General features: G+C 38.3%; 1 protein-coding gene across 3 annotated transcripts in view; it reads left to right on the top strand.

Moving 5' to 3' along the window:
* The window catches only part of ADGRB3 (adhesion G protein-coupled receptor B3), an 856,417-nt gene that overhangs the window by 415,765 nt on the left and 418,834 nt on the right, over window positions 1-21,818 (top strand). For all 3 annotated transcript variants that reach the window (XM_070450225.1, XM_070450226.1, XM_020897092.2), the window contains one exon: window positions 3,094-3,202. In XM_070450225.1, the coding sequence (XP_070306326.1) occupies window positions 3,094-3,202 (109 nt within the window). The remainder of the gene's footprint in view (window positions 1-3,093; window positions 3,203-21,818) is intronic.

The following is a 21,818-nucleotide window of genomic DNA, read 5'->3' as shown; positions in this document are numbered from 1 at the left end:
TAAGAGCTGTTTAAAATCTACAAAGAGGATCATTTATCCATTTTAAAGGAATAGCTCAATAAAACATAGCTCTGGGTGCACTGGGAAAACTAGTTGCATAAAATGGTGAATGTTGAAGCCAGAAGGATTTTGCCATCAAGAATTCACACTTTTGGACAATAAACAGTGTCATTTCAGAATTTGTTTATGGCACATCAGCCCCAGTTATGAAGGACCAAATTATGTTCAACTACAGCATCCTACTAAAACCACAGTATATATATATTTGTCATTCAGTCATGCCCAACTCTTTGCGCTGCAACCTGCAAGGCTCCTCTGTCTATGGAATTCTCCAGACAAGAATATTGGAGTGGCTTGCCATTCCCTTCTCCAGGGGATCTTCACAACCCAGGGACTGAACCTACATCTTCATACAGGTGGATTCTTTACTATCTGAGCCACCAGGGAAGCCCCAAACCTCGGGATACTAAAGTAGGGGAAAAAAGGCTGCATTTTACACAGCACTGTTTTATAGACCAATATAGTAGCTGGAATGGACAGGTCATTTTCAATCATGACATTGTGATTGGCATTTCTTTGTTACACTGAAAGCTCGTGTGTCTCTACAGGAGTGTGCAAACTGTGACCGTTGGTCCAAATCCAGCCTGACACCTATTTTGTAAATAGTTTGGGAGCATAGTCACTGGATCTGTGGCTGATCTGGTACAGCAAGGACACAGCTGGGTACTGGAACAACAGACACCCTGAGACCCACAGAGCCATCCTCTGGCCCTTTACAGAAAACACACACACACACACACACACACACAAACAGCCCTTGTTCTATGATATTTGAAATCTGCTTGAAAAATATAAACAAAACAAAATCTGCTATGAACAAAATCTGCTGCCACCCTAGAAAACCTCTCCCCAAAGGTAGATGAGAAAGAAAGCAGTTTTATTATTGAACAAGCATTAAGCCAGAATGTGGTGTGCATCACAGACAGTCCACTAAGAGATACAGAGTAACTTCACCCTTTCAAACAGCCAAGCCGGATGCAAGTCATTACACTCTGTCCTCAAGATAAACAGTAACTGGTTCTTGCTTAAGAGGACTTGATAACACCATTTGTCACAGGCAGTTCATCCTAAATTCACTTGATAATTCGGGTGACCATCTTGTTATTTAATTGACTTTATCTAAAGGAAAAATAAGCTCTTGTGTCTTAATGCCTGCGGACAGTTTTGCAACTCTGAATTAGGATCCTCCCCACCCCCGACAGCAGTGCAAGATAGAGCCGTGCCTTCCTTGATGACCACTTTCCACTGAGAGACATCCCTGGTTCTTTAAGTTGGGAAGAAGCTATTTAGCTTTCAAAAATGTTTGCATACATTTCAAAGAAGACGTAGAAAGGATTTAACAATTACTCATTTTCTAATACTCCAATGCTTTTGGCCACCTGAGGCCAAGAGCTGACTCACTGGAAAAGATCCTGATGCTGGGAAAAGCTGAAGGCAAAAGAAGAGGGTACAGAAGATGAGATGGTTAGATAGCATCACCGATTCAATGGACATGAATTTGATCAAGCCCCGGGAAATAGTGAAGGACAGGGAAGCCTGGTGTGCTGCAGTCCCTGGGGTTGCAAAGTGTCAGACACAACTTAGCAACTGAACAACATTTTCTAAAGTAAATGCTCCTAAGAAAAGGGAGTGGAACAAGGGGTTAGTTAAAGAGGGAGTCTCTTCTCTATTTTCAACAGGGAGAATTAAGCCTCTTCTATTTAATGTGTATTTACACATACTACACATACTCATAGACACATACACCTACACAAAAACAGAGGAAAAAATACAGTAGCAGGAGGAAGTTTGGAGCTGATGGAAATGTCCTGTACATTTTTGGAATGGGGATGATGAACTGTCAGAATTCATAGTTTATGACTAACTATAGGAATGAAATAGCATTTATCCCCAATCTTCCCATAATTAAAAAAAATTACAGCTATCTATGCTGTACATTTTGAATTAACAGGCATTGTTCATGGCTTCAGCTATGTGTAAGTCTATGATGCATTTGAAGTGTCTGATTTTTGGATTGGTGCAGCCACAGTTCCTGTAAAACATACATACGGTTCTTCTGGCCACCCTGCCCAACCGGTCTTTCTGCTAATCAGAGTGTGTCCTCCTCTTCTGCTCAAGCCTTTGTGAATAGGAAGCCACTAAGACTCTCTAATCCACTTAACTTTTTTATGGCTAGAAGCTGCAGTGAAGCTGAATGACTAAAAGAAATGAACCTAACTTCAAAAGACCTTCTGCTTTAATATGGCTATATAATGCAGGCTGAATTCTTCAGCATGACGGGTTACACACGCTAAAATTCACATGTCTTCAAATGGACCTGACAGTCCACTCGTTATGAGCTGTTGCCTGAATCAGGTCATCAGTTAGCAAGCATGCATCTGTTCCCAGTGTGGTGAGGTGTCTGGTGTTGGGTACCTTGTGCATGTACAGACACTAGAGCCGTTATGATCCTGCAAGTGTTTCCAGCATTGTTATTCATACAGTAGCTATTATAATTGTTAGAAATAAGTGTCTCTCCCAAGATAGTTATTTTGCACTGAACTTCACAGTATGTAAATATTTATGATGGTATTGATAATTGTTTTTTTTTCCTCTCAGGGTTCATCATATAGATCCCAAGTAGAAAAAAAAAAGTTAAAAACCCTCAAATTTCAGTGGTTGTTCTATGTTTTAATTAAGTGAGGAAAGGAGGCCATCAAAAGTGAAGACATACTACTTCTAAATGTACAATATGTTAGATATCTTGAGTTTCTTAGATTTATGAAGTGTTAATCATGGCATCATATTATCTCCAGAGTTCTTGCTGTGTGATGTTTGGTGTCATTTTCAACTACTAGTTCAAGAAATACAACTATTAGATGGTTTAAAAAATAAATTAATAAATAAAATTAATAAACATAAATATAAGAAGTAAAATAATATTTACAGCTTTGCTAAGATTTATGGTTTCATTGTGTCATTTTTTAACACCAGTTATGTTTTCTGTTATGTAGATTTCTTTTTGATCCATCTAACCTTTGCTTATTTTTGTAGATTTATCCAGGGTCGATAGAGTTAATGCAGGTGATTGAAGATTTTATACACATTGTTGGAATGGGGATGATGGACTTTCAGAATTCATACTTAATGACTGGAAATGTAGGTAAGAAATAGGATGTTTTTCCAAAATCTTACTGAAATTTTAAAAAAGCATTGCAGGTATCTGAGCCATATATTTCTAAGTGTGATACCCATTGTTCATATCTTTGAGTAATGTGGATAATGTATTATGGATACCTCATGTCTGATTTTTTGATGGGCCAAACAGCATATGTGTTATACACACATACACACTCACACTTGCATGCATATGTGTGCATGTATACATTTACATAGGCCTACTTGTATTTATCTGCACAGAAATATGCCAAGCATTTATTACTGTCCAATCTCATGTTGAAAATATATAGCGTATAATATATGCTATGTGATTATATAAAGAATAAACCTTCGCGGGTTTCTGAACACTGTTCTCGAAGATGCAGATCCACTTTCTTGCTGGCTGTCCCAAGGGAGTGCTAAATCTCCATGGGGGTGGGACACCAGTTTAGAGACCTTTAGGGGTCGTCGCCACGATGCTGCTGCCACTGAAGTTTACTTGAGTGAGTCATAGGACACTGTGCGTCTCTCGGATCCCTCCGTAGTAGATCCGTAATATTAGCAGAGGTAGAATGGAAGCATCTTTCCTCCTTTCGCCGCCTATAACACTGTCTCTCATAAGGAGACATTACACAGAGAAGCAAAACCGCAGGTCCGTTTGCTGCTGTTGCCTCCAGCAGTTACGTTAACTGAATGGCACATTTCTCTTTGTGGTTAAAAGAAAAACTGCAAGAGCCAAGAAATATTCTTCCTAAATAGTATATGCATTGAGTGAATACAGGTTTACAGTTTTCTTTTTTTTTTTTTAATTGGAGACTAATTACTTTATAGTATTGTAGTGGTTTTTGCCATACATTGACATGAATCAGCCATGGGTGCACATGTGTCCCCACCCTGAACCCCCCTCCCACCTCCCTCCCCATCCCATCCCTCAGGGTCATCCCAGGGCACCAGCCCTGAGCACCCTGTCTCATGCATCCAATCTGGACTGGCAATCTGTTTCGCATATGATAATGTACATTTTCAGTGCTATTCTCTCAGATCATCCTACCCTCACCTTCTCCCACAGAGTCTAACAATCTGTTCTTTACATCTGTGTCTCTTTCGCTGTCTTGCATATAGGGTCATTGTTACCATCTTTCTAAATTCCATAATATGCATTAATATACTGTATTGGTGTATTGGTGTTTTTTCTTTCTGACTTACTTCACTCTGTATAATGGGCTCCAATTTCATCCACCTCATTAGAACTGACTCAAATGCATGCTTTTTAATGGCTGAGCAATATTCCATTGTGTGTATGTACCACAGCTTTCTTATCCATTTGTCTGCTGATGGACATCTAGGTTGCTTCCATGTCCTGGCTATTGTAAAGATTCCTTAAAAATCTGGAAAAAGAACTGTCATACGACCCAGCAATCCCACTGCTGGGCACACACACTGAGGAACCAGAACTGAGAGGGACATGTGTCCCCGAGTTTCACTGCAGCACTTCTCACAGTTCTGTTTCTTTCAGGTTTCCTCTCATGATGTGACTGGGACTCCCGTTTTCTTTCATTTGTCATGTTTTTGCAGTCTTCACATAAAGACCCCTGACTGTAGGTGATGATGTGCTTAAATGCAGATATCTTACCTCCCATTCATATTCAGAGGGTATGTAAGTTTTAGTTTGCAGATCAGAAAGACACCTAACTTGGTAGAGGCATTAACTATGGGAGTTCAACTGATACAGAACATAACTTCTAATGATTATGGCGTGGTGGTTCATTCTATACTTGAAGGTCCTTTAGAACTACAGCGACTCATTTGACTCTGAGATATCTTCCAGCAGGGTAGCCTCAACTTGTAACAGGTAATAGCTGACTACCGGGAATATTCTACAATTGAGAAGAACCTGTGTAGTGGAATACTCAAAGGTCTGGAGAGGGTTTCCTGCCCTTAGGCCATCTTTATGCAGCTGAAGGTCTTATGAGTTAGAAAGAAACCAAAAGTGTTAGTTGCATAGTCCCGTCCGACTCTTCGCGATACCTTGGACTGTAGCCCACAAGGCTCCTCTGTCCATAGGATTTTCCAGGCAAGAATACTGGAGTGGGTTGCCATTTCCTTCTCCAGGGGATCTTCCCGACCCTGTAATTGAACCTGGGCTTAGACGTATGTCTTATGAGTTAGGCTTATGTCTTAGTCCAGTTTGCAGAGGTGATGGAGACCCCAGACTTCTCCCCAGAGTGCGTGTCTAGCACCTTATACTGCTTCAGGGGTGAAGGACGCAGTCTTTGCTATAGGCAATGAGAAAAAAAAAATGACTGGAAATAGTATCTTTTCAGTAGGATGAATTCAGAAATCAGAGAAAATTCAAATTAAATATACATTCAAAAGTATTTGGGAAAAGAGAGGAAAGTTAATATCTCTGGGGGAAGCGGGTGCCATGTTGGGCTGTGAATTTGGGGCACATCAAAGGAAAACCCTAGAGAGATTTTGGGGTTGCCGATCACTCAAGATGGAACCACTCATCTAAGGGACTGTGACTTTTGAGGGGAAGAAGGAACCAGGAAGTCTGCTATGCAAAATTGGACAATTTGCAACTTAAAGGGTAAAAGCAAAGAGCTATTGTTTTCTTGATTTTTGTAAATGTTAACATCTAATTCTAAAATGCATTACTGACTAAAAGTATTATCAGATCAAAACATGGCACTGATTCAGAATGTGTTTGGAAGAAAACTTTAAAAAACAGAGCCAGTCTCAGAGTCTAATAATTAGGCTGTTTGAAAAGCAGCATGTCGAATTCCCTGTATTACTTGTATTATTTACAACAAAAATTCCAAAAATAGCCATCAATTGCAGATATTTATTCCCCTTTACCTTTCTTTTGACTTACCAAATTGATTTTTGAAAAATTTGTATATTTTTTTTGTATTAAAATTAAGCTTTACCTAGATTCGCCTACTTCCTTTATCATTATTACAGAAGTATATTAAGCGTGGTAACTCAAAACAGTTTAATGTTGCAAATAAAAGCAGTATCATCCTATATTGCCTTCACCCTTGTGTAAAGACAGTGTGGTTGTCTGGCCTTCTGCTCGCTTATGCAGCACTGACTGTCCATATAAGAAAACGTTATGTCCTGTGCGTAAATATCCCCCACTTATTACACTAACCAGAAGAGATTTTATTCATTGTTATTTTTCCAAATACTAGCACAGGAACTGACTTAACTGTTGTTTGATGACCAGAAGAAGGTTATCCTCAATAATATTTAAGATTTTTCCAAGGAATATCCATATGTTAGTCATAATACTCCAGATAAACAGAATCAGTAGGATATATGTAGATACATGGAAATTGATTTATTTTGGGAGATTGGTTCATGCAGTTTCAGAGGCTGAGAAGTTTTGAGATCTTCCTATGCAAGCTGGAGGCCAGGAAAGATGACGGTGTTGTTCTAGTCCAAACCTGAAGGCTTGAGAACCAAGAAGGCCGATGGTGTAAGTCCCCGTTTGAATTTAGAGACCTGGGAATCGGGAGTGCTGGAGTCTAAGGGTAGGAGATGATGAGTGTCCCCACTTAAACAGAAAACACATTCTCCCTTCCTCTGCCTTTTTATCCATTCAGCCCACAGTGGATGGTATGATGCCCACCTGCTTTGGTAAGGGAGGTCTGTACTTAGTCTGCTGATTCAAATCCTAGTCTCTTTCAGAAATACACTCACAGACACACCCAGAAATGTTGTTTGACCAGCCATATGGGCATTGACACATAAAATTAGCCATCACAACCCAGTTATACTAAGTTGGGTGATGCCAATAATAATTACTTACTATTCAAATTTGTCATGTTGTCATGTTTGATACTAGTATATATAAAACATGGCTATACTGTCTTGTCAGGGATGTTCAATGTTTTAGGACAAGGACACCCAGAGAGAATATTTTGCAGTGACAAATTGTGAAATGTGTGAGTTAGCATTCATTTTATATCCCAAATCCAAATATTAATTATTCAATGTGGAACTTACACACACATGCCTGCAGGCCCCCAAACACACACACACACTCAGCATGTCAGTGAAAAATAAAGTAGTAACTAATAAAGTTTGCTTATTCCTTCTGGCTATTCTTGTTTAGTATGTTAGAGTAAGACTACACAAAGAACTTTAAGAGATCATCATATTTTCAGAGATTATAATTTTTTTTTTTTTATAAAGCCTGTATGCACAGCCGCCTCACTTTTCTGGGAATAAACATAAGCTCTTGAGGGAAAAAAAAAAGAGAGTTGATCACATATTAAAAAAAAGACCATATGATTAAGAGTCTCAGAATCTTGCTGATAGCTTAGTTTATTTCAACTTTAAATATAGGTTCAGTATTTCTGTTTTTCCTGGTTCCTGGTGTAGGTAGAATGGTTTAGGAGCAGAGATGGTGCTGTTTGGATCACATACATAGCAAATAGAATAGCTGAGATGATGAAAAAGAAGGTCTGAAAGAAACCAGCAGGGTGGAGCTGATACTGGCTGTGGGAGCAGCACTGTTTATCAGGATAGAAGTTCCTGTAATTGATTAAGATGGCAGGAAAATGACTGACATGTCTTAGGAAGATTTAGATTTTCTTCTGAAATAATTCAAATGAAAACTTTTGAAGCTCCTTTTATCTGATAAGTGTCCCTACCTGTATCAATTTTTGATAACTGAAATGCTCTTACATGCTAAAAATCTATGAACTTTTAGGTATAAATGTAGCATGTTCATTGTGGGAGGGAAGAGGTCCATTGCCCTGATCCATTTCTCAAAAGACTTGTGACCGCAAGAAGTTTATTAACACAAGATTTGGGGAAAATATTCTATGAACAGAGATGTTAAACAAGCCAAAGAATTTATAAGGTTTGAATATTTTTTGTATGTCACTTGTATGATATTCAAATAGACAAATGATAAGTTATAACAAATAAAATGTAGTGAGCACTTAGTAAACACGATTAAATAGCTTATATAATTACTATAAATGAATGAATATGAAACATTGATGTCAAATTATTTTTGTTCAGGAAAAATGTGCCTTGAAGAGTTACTGACTTCCTGCCCTTTCTCTTCAAGCATTTTCTCCTCTGTTCTTTTCAGCCCCATGTTCCATCACTTTCCTGAAATGCCTCTCAGAAAAGCCTTCTGCACTCTCCCTATTGTCAAATCAAACCTCCTCTCATACTTCAGCCTCAGGTCCCCTGTGTGTTGTTAACCACTCTCTCTTGACACTGTCCATTCTTTTAGCATTTGCATATTTGTTATAGTACAAAATAGAATTTGGGGATGAAAGTCAAAGTCATGACTAGAAGTATTTAGAGTTTTTGGAGGCAGTAGCACAAAGCCGGTCCTGAGCAGGAGATGAGCACGTTGTCTGCAGCCCGAGGTGGAACAGGACTAGTGCAGCCTCCCCTGAGGAGAGTGAAAGGCAAGGCCTTGGGCTCCAGCTGCTCCACATTTGCCTGAAGTCACTGCAGGCTGTTTATGGCTTTCTGTTATGTTTTAGTCATGTCCATAATCACTTCAAGGAGCACCTTGTGTTTGCCTTATTTGTTGGTAAGAATACCCCATTCTTTAGAAATTACTTGTTTTAATTTTGGACTTAAAACCCGAATTGTGTTCCCCAAACTGAATTCAGTGATCAGCGATGTGCGGCATGTTGCAGTCCATGACTGTGTTCAATTAAAATGAAAAGAATTTATCTGTTAAGCAAAGCCTCTCCTCAGTGACCCACATCATTAAAATGTATGAATGGTCTTCTAGTCTACAAGGAGATTGCAGTCTAGTTGTGCATCTAGAAGGATTTCATAGATGAATAAAATACCAAGCATACCTTGGTATGTGGTGTCATGTAACCAAATGATACAGATTCGTTCCTGGAGATGCTGTTCCATGTGAAGAACTGGAAACTTTTCGTAAAGAAAGGATCATTTAGAGTATGCTGTGAGGGATGGCTGGATTGTTGACAGGGCAACAATCTGAAAGACAGTAAGCGGCAAGGAGATGGTGACATTCCAGAAGGTTCTTCGAGCAAAAACAGAATCGAGTTCTCAAAGTTGAGACAGTGTTTAGAGGCTGAGCGGTCTATTTTGATAAAGACGCCCAGGTACGGAAGTAAAGGACATGAGACTAAGTTGGGGAGGCTGCTGAGACCTGGTGTAAGACGGTTTCTGGTTCTGAAGAGTGGGGGGAGCTCCTGAGGCTTGGCCAGATGCGAGAGCTGTCCCGGAGAGACACCAGTTACAGCAGAAACGGAACTTGTTTCAGTTGAGAACTACTTGGAGGCTAGAAGGTTCTTTATAATATCTTTTTTATAACACTTTTATAATATCTCCATGTAGGAGATAATGAAGAGTTGGTGATAGCAAGAATAGAAACCAAAATGTGGTCATCACTTTGAGACTCTGAAGGCAGAAACGATGGCATTCCATAACTGAATGAGGTGTCATAAAGAAGAAAGGAACTGGGATCATATTTGTTCAACAAATATTTGAGAGTGTCTTTCACATGTTAATGTTTAAATGCAAATGTACCCCTCAAGGAAAAAATAAAATGTGGTCTTGTTACCAGTCTTGGAAGGGTCAAAGAGGATCCTCCTTTGTGGATCTTGGCTCTTAGTAAGGACATGAAGAATCTGAGGCCTTACATGTGGCAAAAACAAGGTTATTAAGGAAAGACAAAAAGAATACCTCAAGGGAGAGGTGGGCCAAACCAAGAGAGGCGCTGGCTTCAGAAGGATGAGGTCTGGGGGTTTTCAAGTGAGGGCTTTTACACGTTCATCTAGGCAGGTGTGGACTGACTGTTTGGATTGACAGTTGCAAGCTACATAACAACAGGCTCTATTGTGCATGCTTTTCCCACAATTCAGTCTGTTATATCAGATGTGTGTATATATAGAATATTTATGAATGCTTAATGGGCTTCTGGCTGTCTAAGGTCACTGGAGAACCCAGCAGCGATCAAAGGCACATGTCCAGTATCCATTGTGTGTTTCGGGCACCTGTGCCTGAGTTGGAAAAGTCCCTGTGGTTATTTTGTAGCGTGTCTGTGAGCTCCCCTGGGCTGCAGTGGAACTTGTCTGAGATGGAGTTTAAAGATCAGCTTGAATCTGCAAGGCTACCCCTCCTTGTTGATGCCTAACTTTCTACTGAACAGTCTTACACTTTGGTAGAGAAGTAACAATTATGATATACGCTTGGTAGTCAACTGCAGAGAAGTGATAGTCAAGGCCAAAGAAGCTTTTTCAGTTCTCAGAACAGGAAGAAGAAGGTTAAGAAGGAAGATGATGCCTGTGTGTGCGCGTATGTGCTGAGTTGCTTCAGTCATGTCTGACTCTTTGCAACCCTATGAGAGTAGCCCTCCAGGCTCCTTGGTCCATGGGATTCTTCAGAAAAAGGGTCCTACTAACTATGTGTGGTGATGGATGTTAACTGTACTTATTGTGGTCATCATTTCACTAAATATAAAAGTATTGAATCATTATGTTGTGCACTTGAAATGAATGTTATATTTCAATTATATCCAAATAAAATCTCTATGTATGACTATGGAGAGATCTCTAGAATATATTGTCACCTGGAAAAGTATGTGTATTAATAAACCAGGTTAAGAACTATACTTTATGTTCAGATAAGATTTACACATTATACTGGAAGGAAATCGTGTAAGTTATCAAACAGAAATCAATGTTGACAGGGAAAATAAACAAAGAATGGTTGCTGGTGTCAGAATAAGAATAGTCAGAGATAGTCACTATAAAATGTTCCAGAATAAGATGGTAGAAAATCAGTGTCATGTAATTAATAAGAGAAAGAGAATGTCTCAGAATGAATACAGTAGTTAATATGAATTGCTAATCAAGTTCAGAACAGTAGAGTTAAGAAACATCTTGCATGATAGCTGATGGTGTAACATAAAAGTTCTACAGGAAAAGTGCATACCCAATGAATAAGATCTAAATTTTCAAGCTCTTTAGCTTGGAAATGAATTCACCCTTAACATTCTGATACAGTTATCTCTAAGGATTTACTTTGCACAGATCAGTGTTGCTTACCACAGTCTCACAGCTGTTCCTTCAAAACTATTCAAAGTTGACAATATCAAATAAAAAAGGAATATTGTTAGGCTAAAAAAAAGTCTCAAAATATATGCTATAATTATTAGCTTTATTAAGGAATTTCAGAAGTCACTCCTATATACATCCTAAGAGGTAGAATATTCTGGAAAGTATAGTTTCAGTTTTCCCCTGTTAATCCAATAAGGACAATGCCTTTAAAACATACACTTTTCTTTGCCAAGCTAGGTATCGCTGTTTATTCTTGGTTTAGAAATATGAAACACTGACTGGGCTTTTCAGAATGAACATTCATACTTGATATTTTCTGTAATTGAATACAAATTCAATCTCAAGAATGGCATAATACAATTTCAGCATCACCTTTCCCTCCACCATGCTGTCTCATCAACATCAGATCTATGTTACTTCTTACACTCACAGGTAAGTTTAATCATTTCTGTGTTAGAATATCTTGTTCTTCCATTGAGAAACCCACCTTCAATCTGATGATGCAATTATAAAAATAAGGTGGCTTTTCTTTCTAGGTTTATTTTCCTGTCACTGCTTCCTTTTGTGGTTTGTACATCTCCATCACTTGTTTAACTTCCTCTCTTTGGCAAAACAGATGCCTGTAATCAGTTGACACCAAGCCTGAAAAATGCATAATTTAACATCTTTTTGGTTGTTTATCTGTAGCACCTGATGTTGGTTAAGTCAGCTAGACTTGAGTCTGAAAGCGTCAGATTCTACCTCACCTGCCTGGCTCACTACACTTTTTCTTGCTAGACATGTGAAGCATGTGGTATGTGTTTGTTTAGGTCAGAAAGAACAAACTAAAAATACTTGTGTTTTTGTTTTTTCTTTAATGATACTAACACACCAGTTTCCTTGAGAAAATAAATAGTTCAAACATTGTTTTAAAACTATGGTTTGGAATGATATGCAGCCTTGAGTTCTTTGAATAATTTCTCATTTAATAGGAATTACCTTATTGCATTTTCTATGATCCAATTATTCCAAATGGTTGGGGGTGAGTGTCTGGGGAAGCTGCTGAGAGAAGGTCACACCTGATCCTTCTGGTGGCAGGACAGACCTACTTACGGGGAGGTCACGCTCTCCTTTCAACCCAACCGAAGCCCCTTCAGGTGCTCCCTAGTGTCAGTATATTAGGCTGGTAATAACTCGTGGGTTTAATTGGCTTTAAGAGAGGCTCAGGTTCTTTTCTAGGTTCTGGGGATTTCTCAGTGAGCAGACCAGATGAAGCTGTTGTCCTGTGGAACCTGTGTTTTCTAGCAGAGACAGAGGTCTCACATGCCCAGTGATGCTAAGTGGTATGAAGACAAGCAACGGAGTCTGTCAGGAGGGGTGAGAAAGGGGAGGCAGGAGGGCATGGATGCTGAGGTGCTGGTTGAATAGAGATGCGGGTGCCTTGAGTGCGTGAGGCACGGTGACCTGTGGCGACAGAACATTTCCAGCAGAAGGAGTAAGTACAGACGCTGTGATGTGTCCTTGTGCTCGATGTCTTAGAGGCCTGGAGGAGGCCAGTGATGGTGGGGAGGCTGACAGAGGGGCTGTGGGGGAGCTGGAGTCAGAAGGGGGCTGGGGACCAGACTGTGGAGGGCTTTCGACTGTAAGTCTGAACTAGGTGCAGAACCACTCAAGAATCTGAGCAGAAAGACCAGACCAGATCTGATGACTGTCCTGAAAGGACCTGACTATGGAGACAGTTGAGGTTATGAATGGACATGGGGAGACAGGAGGGTAATTACTGTAATAGGCCAGGCAAGAGAGCTCTGTGGTTTGGACCAGATGCCAGTGGAAATAATGGAAGAAAGCAGATGCTGGAGGTATTTCAATGGTTGATCTGACCAAGTGTCCTGACGGTTAGAAACAGAGTGTGAAAGAGACAGTCAAGGAAATGTTTCCATTATGTCTCCAAGAACCCTACAACGAAAATAAGACAAGTTGATTTCCAAACCTATATACTGTAAACAAATGTCTAAAACTTATTTCAATGACCATGTAAATGTCTCTACAGTTTAGGATCTAGAGGAAGTTGTTTGGTTTATTTTTTCATAAATTCTTTTTTTTGAGATATAGTTTACATATAACATTGTATCAGTTTTAGGTATACAACATAATGATTTGATATATGTATTTATTATGAAATGATTAAGATAATCATCTCAGTTAACATTCATAACCACAGTTACAATTTGTGTGTGTGTGTGTGTGTGTGTGTGTGTGTGTGTGATGAGAACTTTTAAGATTCACTCTCAGCAGATTTCAGATATATAATAGAGGCTGTTTAGTCTATAAATCTCTCATGTGGTCTCCTGATCTTAATAGCTTTTGTTACTTTTGTTGTTCAGTGGCTAAGTTGTGTGCAACTCTTTGCAACATCATGGACTGCAGCACGAAGACTTCTCTGTCCTTCACTCTCTCCCAGAGCTTACTCAAACTCATGTCCATTGAGTCACTGATGCCATCCAACCATCTCATCCTCTGTCATCCCTTTTCAATCTCCTGCCTTCAATCTTTCTCAGCATCAGAGTCTTTTCCAGTGAGTCAGTTCTTCGCATCAGGTGGCCAAAGTATTGGAGCTTCAGCTTCAGCATCAGTCCTTCCAATGAATATTCAAGGTTGATTTCCTTTAAGACTGACTCCTTTCTTTTCAGATTGACTCTTTGATCTCTTTGTTGTCCAAGGGACTCTCAAGAGTCTTCTCCAATACCACAATTCAAAAGTGTCAATTCTTCAGTGCTCAGCTTTCTTTATAGTCCAGCTCTCACATACATACATGACTACTGGAAAAACCATAGATTTGATTATATAGACCTTTGTCGTCAGAGCGATGTCTCTGCTTTTAAATACACTGTCTCAATTTGTCATACCTATTCTTTATCCTGGTTTAATTTACATTAAGAAAGAATATAATCTTTTCTATTATGGTTTATTGCATGATATTGAATATAGTTACTTGTGATACATGGTAGGACCTTGTTGTTTATCCATTCTATATATGATAGTTTGTATCTGCTAATCCCAAACTCCTAAACCATCCCTTCCCTACTCCAAAAGACTATGAAGAAGAATGTATATATTCAAAAAGAAAGAATAGAGAGTCAGCATGTTGCTACTTTGGCATGTCTCCTTTCTTATTGTACCTTGTTTATACATTATCTGACTACACATTTTAATGAAAATTCCCTAGACAGAAAATGACTGTTATCCTAAGGAGCTCCTTGAAGTGGTGCCGTTTGAGTACAATGCACAGGAAAGTGGTTTTGCTTGTTTGTTTCTACTTTTATTCCTGAGGCTTTCCAGGAAATGTTTTGGTGAAGCATCCCTAGTGTTAGAGTGTTTCCCAAATTAACTCTTTTCAAATGCTCCCCATGCAACCTTGCTGCCAGAGCGCTACGGGCACCCACGCAGTGCAATCTCATCAGTGCTTCCCATTCAGAGTGGATGCATTTTTATCCTTTGGCATCTTAGTAATTGAAAGTTAAGGATTGGTTGCATTATCTTGCTCAGTCAACCACATTCTAACCTACTTCTCTTATACAAAGAACTTCACTGTAGCCTTTAATATGACTCTCGGGGAATCTTACTCATAGAGTCTCTATTATGCATCAAAGTAAAATGAGTCCTAACCTTTTGTATTCTTTTTTCATACCATTTTTCATATATTTCTATTTTATTAGAAAATTCAAAATTGTTTTTCTGACTAATTACACATTTTAAAGGATGCTTGAATAATGCTTTTTTTCCTGACTCTTTTATATCATATCTTGGCTGGTGAAAATTTTGCAAGCATATTTGTCATTCATTCATTCTCCATCCCTTCAGTAACTGTCCAGGAGAGAATGCCCAGATAAAGACCAAATCTTTGGCCTAGTCCTGTAATTTATTTTGGATTTTTGTATTTACTGGGAAAATGCTCATTGTCTGAAAAAATCTAATGAGGTCACACAATGCTCAGTTGGAAATGTACAACATATAGGATCACAGGGATGCTCAGCAGTGTAGAAGCAGGAACAGGAAAAGCAGAAGACATGCTGGCTTCTAGCATCACTGTGCGTGTCTGTGAGAGAAGAGTTTAAAGCTTAAAGGATGGTTTGTGTTGTATATTAGATTCCACATATAAGTGACATCATGTGATATTTGTCTTTGTCTGACTTACTTCACTTAGTGTGATCATCTCTAATGGAAAATATGAATATATAAGTGTATATTTATCTATGTACATATACATAAGCATGCATATGTACATGGAACTGAGTCACTTTTTTGTACAGAAGAAATTAATACAGCATTGTAAATCAGCTACACTTCAATAGATTTTGTTTAAAAAAGTTGAAGGTGTGAAAGGCATGTTACAGGGATGATGAAGTGTGTCCTGGGGCACATCTTTGTGTGTTAGACATGGATGGTAAAAGCGGCCCTGAGAGAGAAAGCCACAGTCTCAGAAATTAAGATCTCTGGTGAGAACAGGACTGAGATTTCTTGTGTTTCACATGTGTTGGCACCTAGACCTAACCACAAGCACTGTGGATTTGAATTTTAACTGTTGTCTGTAAAGAATGTGGGTTTCCCTTTTGGGCCCTCTGGAAGCTGTGAAGAGCTTTGCCCAAAGGGATCAGTGCTTTGCTTCAGTCCGTCAGTGGGAGATCAGGGGGAAGAATTCAGTCAGGGAAATGCTTTCAGATTAGCACAGGGCCATGCTGGAGACTGAATGGCTTCCCAGTGCCCTGAGACATTGCCTCTAAAGGACAGGCATGTCCTTTAAACACTGCTATGTTTAAAATAGGTAACCACCAAGGACCTGCTGAAGAGCCCAGGGAACTCTGCTCAATATTCTGCAATAACTAAATGGGAAAGAACGTGAAAAAGAATCTATATGTATGTATGTATACATTTTATATATACATATATATATATATATATGATGCTGGAACGATAGGTCTTCTCAGTCTGACTTCATTCTTCCATTTGAAATAGGAATGTCAGAGTCTGATAGGCTCATTTATAAGCTGGAATAGAAATAGGAAATCTAAAGCTAACTAAAAGCAACATTTGTGTATGCCTGCTCGCTATCAGTTTATGCCATAAGGATTTGGAATCCCTAAAATTGTCACACACAGGCCATCTTTCTGATTTTGCTGTTCAACTGAATTAGAAGGATGTTACTATGAGTTTGTGTGAATATGAAAAACAGTCCTATTTTAACTGTCTCTATGGCAATGATGCTTATCTCTATGGTAATACTGGTTTGCCTCTACAACAATAACCAGTGAGAAGAAGTGCTAATTCCTTTTATCGTTTTTTTTTTCTTTTTATGGTTTCACCTTTCCAAATATCTTATTTTACTTGATCAGACCAAGAATTATGTACTAAATTGTTCCTCCTCTCCATTGTTTCCTTCACTAAATTCCAAAAATAAAAAGGTTGTCATCTGAGTCTAACAGGAAACTCTGACCCAAATTAAAGACCGATGCTCTTTATTTCAGTGAGTGCTGGGATGTCATTTTGTACCTAGAAAGACTTGCTGGCTTCAGAGCCTGATTCACTGCAAATCTTGGCTGTGTCACAATTAGCTGAACTTCACTGTGTCATTTCATCTCCAAATATCTGAGGGTGCTCCTTTCAAAGATAGAAGTAATGGTCTCCTTCCTGAAGAGTTACTATAAAGATTAAAGATATATAGAGATGTAGATGTAGATACAGATACACACACATCTATATATAGACATATATATGTGTACACACACATATATACACATCATCTGGCATGTAATAGACCCTTAGACACTTAGTAAGTGGGAGTGGACAAAATAGGGAAGGGTGTGGGCTCTGATACTGATGGAATGTGTGACTTTGGTTAGGTAACTCCATTCCCATAGGCCTAGTCTGCTCCGCTAGGGAGCTTCTGAAGTTCCTACCTACTCTTTTATTTTTTTAATTGAAGGCTCATTGCTCTACAACCTACCTACTCTTTAGGACTCTAAGTTTTTAGTTATTTTGTTTGTTTTATTGAACACTTTTTGGAATATAATTGCTTTACAGTGTTGTGTTAACTCCTTTAAAAACTAAAGATAGAACTACCATATGACCTAGCAATCCCACATACACCCTCAGAAAACCACAGTACATAAGCTCACATGTACACCGATCTTCAGTGCATACTACTTACAATAGCCAGGACATGAAAACAGCCTGTCCACTGACAGATGAATGGCTGTAGTTGTTTTTAATGTCAAGAGTACACATACTGTTTACTTCACCAGGCAACCAGATCTTAGATTTACAGGTGTATGCAGTAACTAAATCTGGAAAATCACTGGTGTCGTGTCTGTCTGTTTGGAAGTGTGTCTGTTCCAGGGCTGTCTTCTGTAGTGGGATGCCGTTAATGGCCCACAAACATCAGTGGTACTTGCACTTCACTATCTTAAGAAGCTCCTCTCATCCATGTATTTATTTCTTGTTAGTCAAATCCTAGCTCTTCTAAATGATTTATAGAGGTGAATCTCTTCAGCTTTAATTTTATAACTTCTGTCCCTTAACATGTATTCTGTCACCTGTTGTTTGCAAAATTGTATAAACCATCTCTGTAGATGCATTAAATAATTCTGTAGTGTTAAATCCTCCTGCCTTCATAAGTGAATTAGTTCTCATTTATCCTTAAGTGATATCTTTGAATAGTCAAGAACTACTTTTTTGCATTGGTTATTCACTTAAATTTTTCATGTGAAGAACTTTAACTTTAGAAATGTAAGTAATGACTTATGTGGCTAGTTTAATGTGTTCCCTTTAATTTTATCTTCTGTTTTTGTCTGTGGCCTATGAATATGAGAGAGCAGATGTGAAGGAATGTGCTTATGTGTATATGTTCTAATATATTCTGGGCTTAGGGGAAAATTAGTGTTTTTTTCCTTTAAAGTTTCATCAAAGACTAAAGATACTTTTAAAGAAAAGTTACACTGAACTGAAAACCCAATAGTAACAGGCTTTGAAAATCACATAAGTTTCTATGCTGAAGAGTATTTTATTCAAATTGTAGCCTATAACCACAAAGTAGGATGTTATAATAGGGACTTAACAATTCATAAAGGAATGATTTACATTGGACAATTGCTTATATATACAAATATATGTTCTGAAGTGAAATAAAGCTTTATACATGGAAATTATTAAAAAGGAGATATAGTTAAGATGAAGACACTGAAACATTTTCTTTGCCCCTACAAAACGTTTTAATGATCAACTTTGATATCCATTTGAGCTGCTTTATTATTTTTAGAATTATGACCCTTCCTCTTTTTGAAGAATCTGGTCTTCATTATTTGAAAACATTAATCTCTACCTCCTTTTTTTTCCTAGACAATCTCCGTTTGCTTTCCCCAGACTCATTACCTGATTAATTCTCTTTTAACTTTCCCTAACTCCTTCATTTTTTTCTTTTACATTCCCTAAAATATAACAGTGTTTATTAAAGAGGATAATCATCTTTAAAACTTATTCTAAGACTCCTTAATATTTAAAAAATATTATAATATATTAAGAGTATATAATATTTACTTCTAAAATATCTATTAATTGTGAAGTAAATATATTGTTGAGCAGTATAATTTAGAGTGCATAGGTGAAGCAAAACTGTAATTGGTTTGTATGCTATTTTTAATGACATATAAATTATTGTAGTGAAATAGAGTGCACAGTCTCAGAGTGTACATTTTATGTATTTGTGCATGCATACAAGTGGAATATAAAAGTACATTGTTGTTTAGGGATTCTTTTTGGGGTTTTGATTTCACAATCCAAAGACCAAAACTTTTTTTGGAGCCTGAAGAGAAAGAAATGATGTTCACATATATAGAATTTATGTATTCACTTAAAAAAAAAATAACAGAGCATAGTTGGTTTACAATGTTGTTTTAGTTTCAAATGTACATCAAAATGATTCAGTTATATATATGTATGTTAAACATACATATGTTTATATATATATATATGCACACATTTTAAATATATATATTCCCATCAACAGTGTAGGAGGGTTCCCTTTTCTCCACAGCCTCTCCAGCATTTATTGTAGTTTCTTTCTATGTAAGAGTTATTTTCTCTTAAAATTTTGGCTCTTCCACAGTATTTCACATAAGGTAGAGCATGGTTGAGGTAAAGGATAGAAGGAAATTGGCATATGTCATGTCCTATATGTATAAAAAATGAGCTGTCTTTGGCTTCACTTGATCTTAGCCAAAAGGTTGCGAAGCAATAACTCTCTTTGGCTTAGTCCTCGTGAAAAGCTATTGATTTTTTACAGATGGTCAAAAGCAAGAGCAATTAAATGACTTACCAAAGATCACAAAATAATTGGAAAACCAAGTGTATTTGTCTTCAGGGCCCAAAGATATCACATTAAAGCCAGTGCATGCTAGTGAGCCTTTGGAACACCTCATTCATTAAAAACATGGGGAATTGTGTCAAAACTACTAGATGTTAGGATCCTGGTACACAGCAGTAAATTGGAAGCTTCCTTTTCTTTTGGAGGTTATAGTCTACTGTGGGGGCAGATAATAAATGAATCAGTGTAAAACTGGATAATATTTACCTGTTACTAGAGCCATAAAACATAAACAGGTTATATGATAGAGAGGAATTGGGGGAGCTGAACTTCTTCAGATGGAGTGGTTCCAGTAGACTAAGCTAAGGAAAGCACAATTTAGCAGAGATTCAAGGATAAAAGTAGAAAGAATCTTCTAGGTGAAGAGGAAGAGCCCTGTGGTGGAGAGGAAAAATGGTGTGCAGCCAGCCAGGGGGGAGGAGTGCATGGTGCTTTAGGCATGACTCACAGACCTGCAGGCACCAGCTACATGAAGCCTGGAGACCATCAGGTAGGTGTGGGTTTACTCTAAAAGCACTGCTGAGCCACTGAATTACTCCCAGTAAGAGGACAACATGGTCTGATTTACAGTTATTTTAAATTAACTTATTTATCTTAATTGGAGGCTAGTTACTTTACAGTATTGTAGTGGTTTTTGCCATACATTGACATGAATCAGCCATGGGTGAACATGTGACCCCATCCCAAATGCCCCTCCCCATCCCTCCCCACCCCATCCCTCTGGGTTGTCCCAGTGCACTGGCTTTGGATGCCCTGTTTCACGCATTACACTTGGACTGGTCATCTATTTCACATGTGGTAATATACATGTCTCAGTGCTATTCTCTCAAATCATCCCACCCTCGCCTTCTCCCACAGAGTCCAAAAGTGTTTTTTTATATCTGTGTCTCTTTTGTTGTCTTGCATATAGGATCATTGTTACCATCTTTCTAAATTTCATATATATGTGTTAATATACTGTATTGTTGTTTTACTGACTTACTTCACTCTGTATAATAGGTTTCAGGTTCATCCACCTCATTAGAACTGATTCAAATGTGTTCTTTTTAATAGCTAAGTAATATACCACTGTATATCCATACCACAACTTTCTTTTTTTTTTTTACATTTATTTTTATTAGTTGGAGGCTAATTACTTTACATCATTACAGTAGTTTTTGTCATACATTGAAATGAATTAGCCAATGGATTTACATGTATTCCCCATCCCAATCCCCCCTCCCACCTCCCTCTCTACCCGATCCCTCTGGGTCTTCCCAGTGCACCAGCCCCGAGCACTTGTCTCATGCATCCAACCTGGGCTGGTGATCTGTTTCACCCTAGATAATATACATGTTTTGATGCTGTTCTTTCAAAACATCCCACCCTCACCTTCTCCCACAGAGTCCACAAGTCTGTTCTGTACATCTGTGTCTCTTTTTCTGTTTTGCATATAGGGTTATCATTACCATCTTTCTAAATTCCATATATATGTGTTAGTATGCTGTAATGTTCTTTGTCTTTCTGGCTTACTTCACTCTTTATAATGGGCTCCAGTTTCATCCATCTCATTAGAACTGATTCAAATGAATTCTTTTTAATGGCTGTGTAATATTCCATGGTGTATATATACCACAGCTTCCTTATCCATTTGTCTGCTGATGGGCATCTAGGTTGCTTCCATGTCCTGGCTATTATAAACAGTGCTGCGATGAATATTGGGGTGCACAGGTCTCTTTCAGATCTGGTTTCCTCGGTGTGTATGCCCAGGAGTGGGATTGCTGGGTTATATGGCAGTTCTATTTCCAGTTTTTTAAGGAATCTCCACACTGTTCTCCATAAAGGCTGTACTAGTTTGCATTCCCCAACAGTGTAAGAGGGTTCCCTTTTCTCCACACCCTCTCCAGCATTTATTGTTTGTAGACTTTGTGATAGCAGCCATTCTGACTGGCGTGAGATGGTACCTCATTGTGGTTTTGATTTGCATTTCTCTGATAATGAGTGCTGTTGAGCATCTTTTCATGTGTTTGTTAGCCATCTGTCTTCTTTGGAGAGATGTCTTTTTAGTTCTTTGGCCCATTTTTTAATTGGATCATTTATTTTTCTCGTATTGAGCTACTTGAGCTGCTTGTACCTTTTTGAGATTAATTATTTGTAAGTTGCTTCATTTG

The sequence above is a fragment of the Odocoileus virginianus genome, chromosome 19, assembly GCF_023699985.2.
Source record: "Odocoileus virginianus isolate 20LAN1187 ecotype Illinois chromosome 19, Ovbor_1.2, whole genome shotgun sequence".
NCBI lineage: Eukaryota > Metazoa > Chordata > Mammalia > Artiodactyla > Cervidae > Odocoileus > Odocoileus virginianus.
Note: the sequence above shows the minus strand (reverse complement) of the source record. Positions and strands in the feature narration are given on the sequence as shown.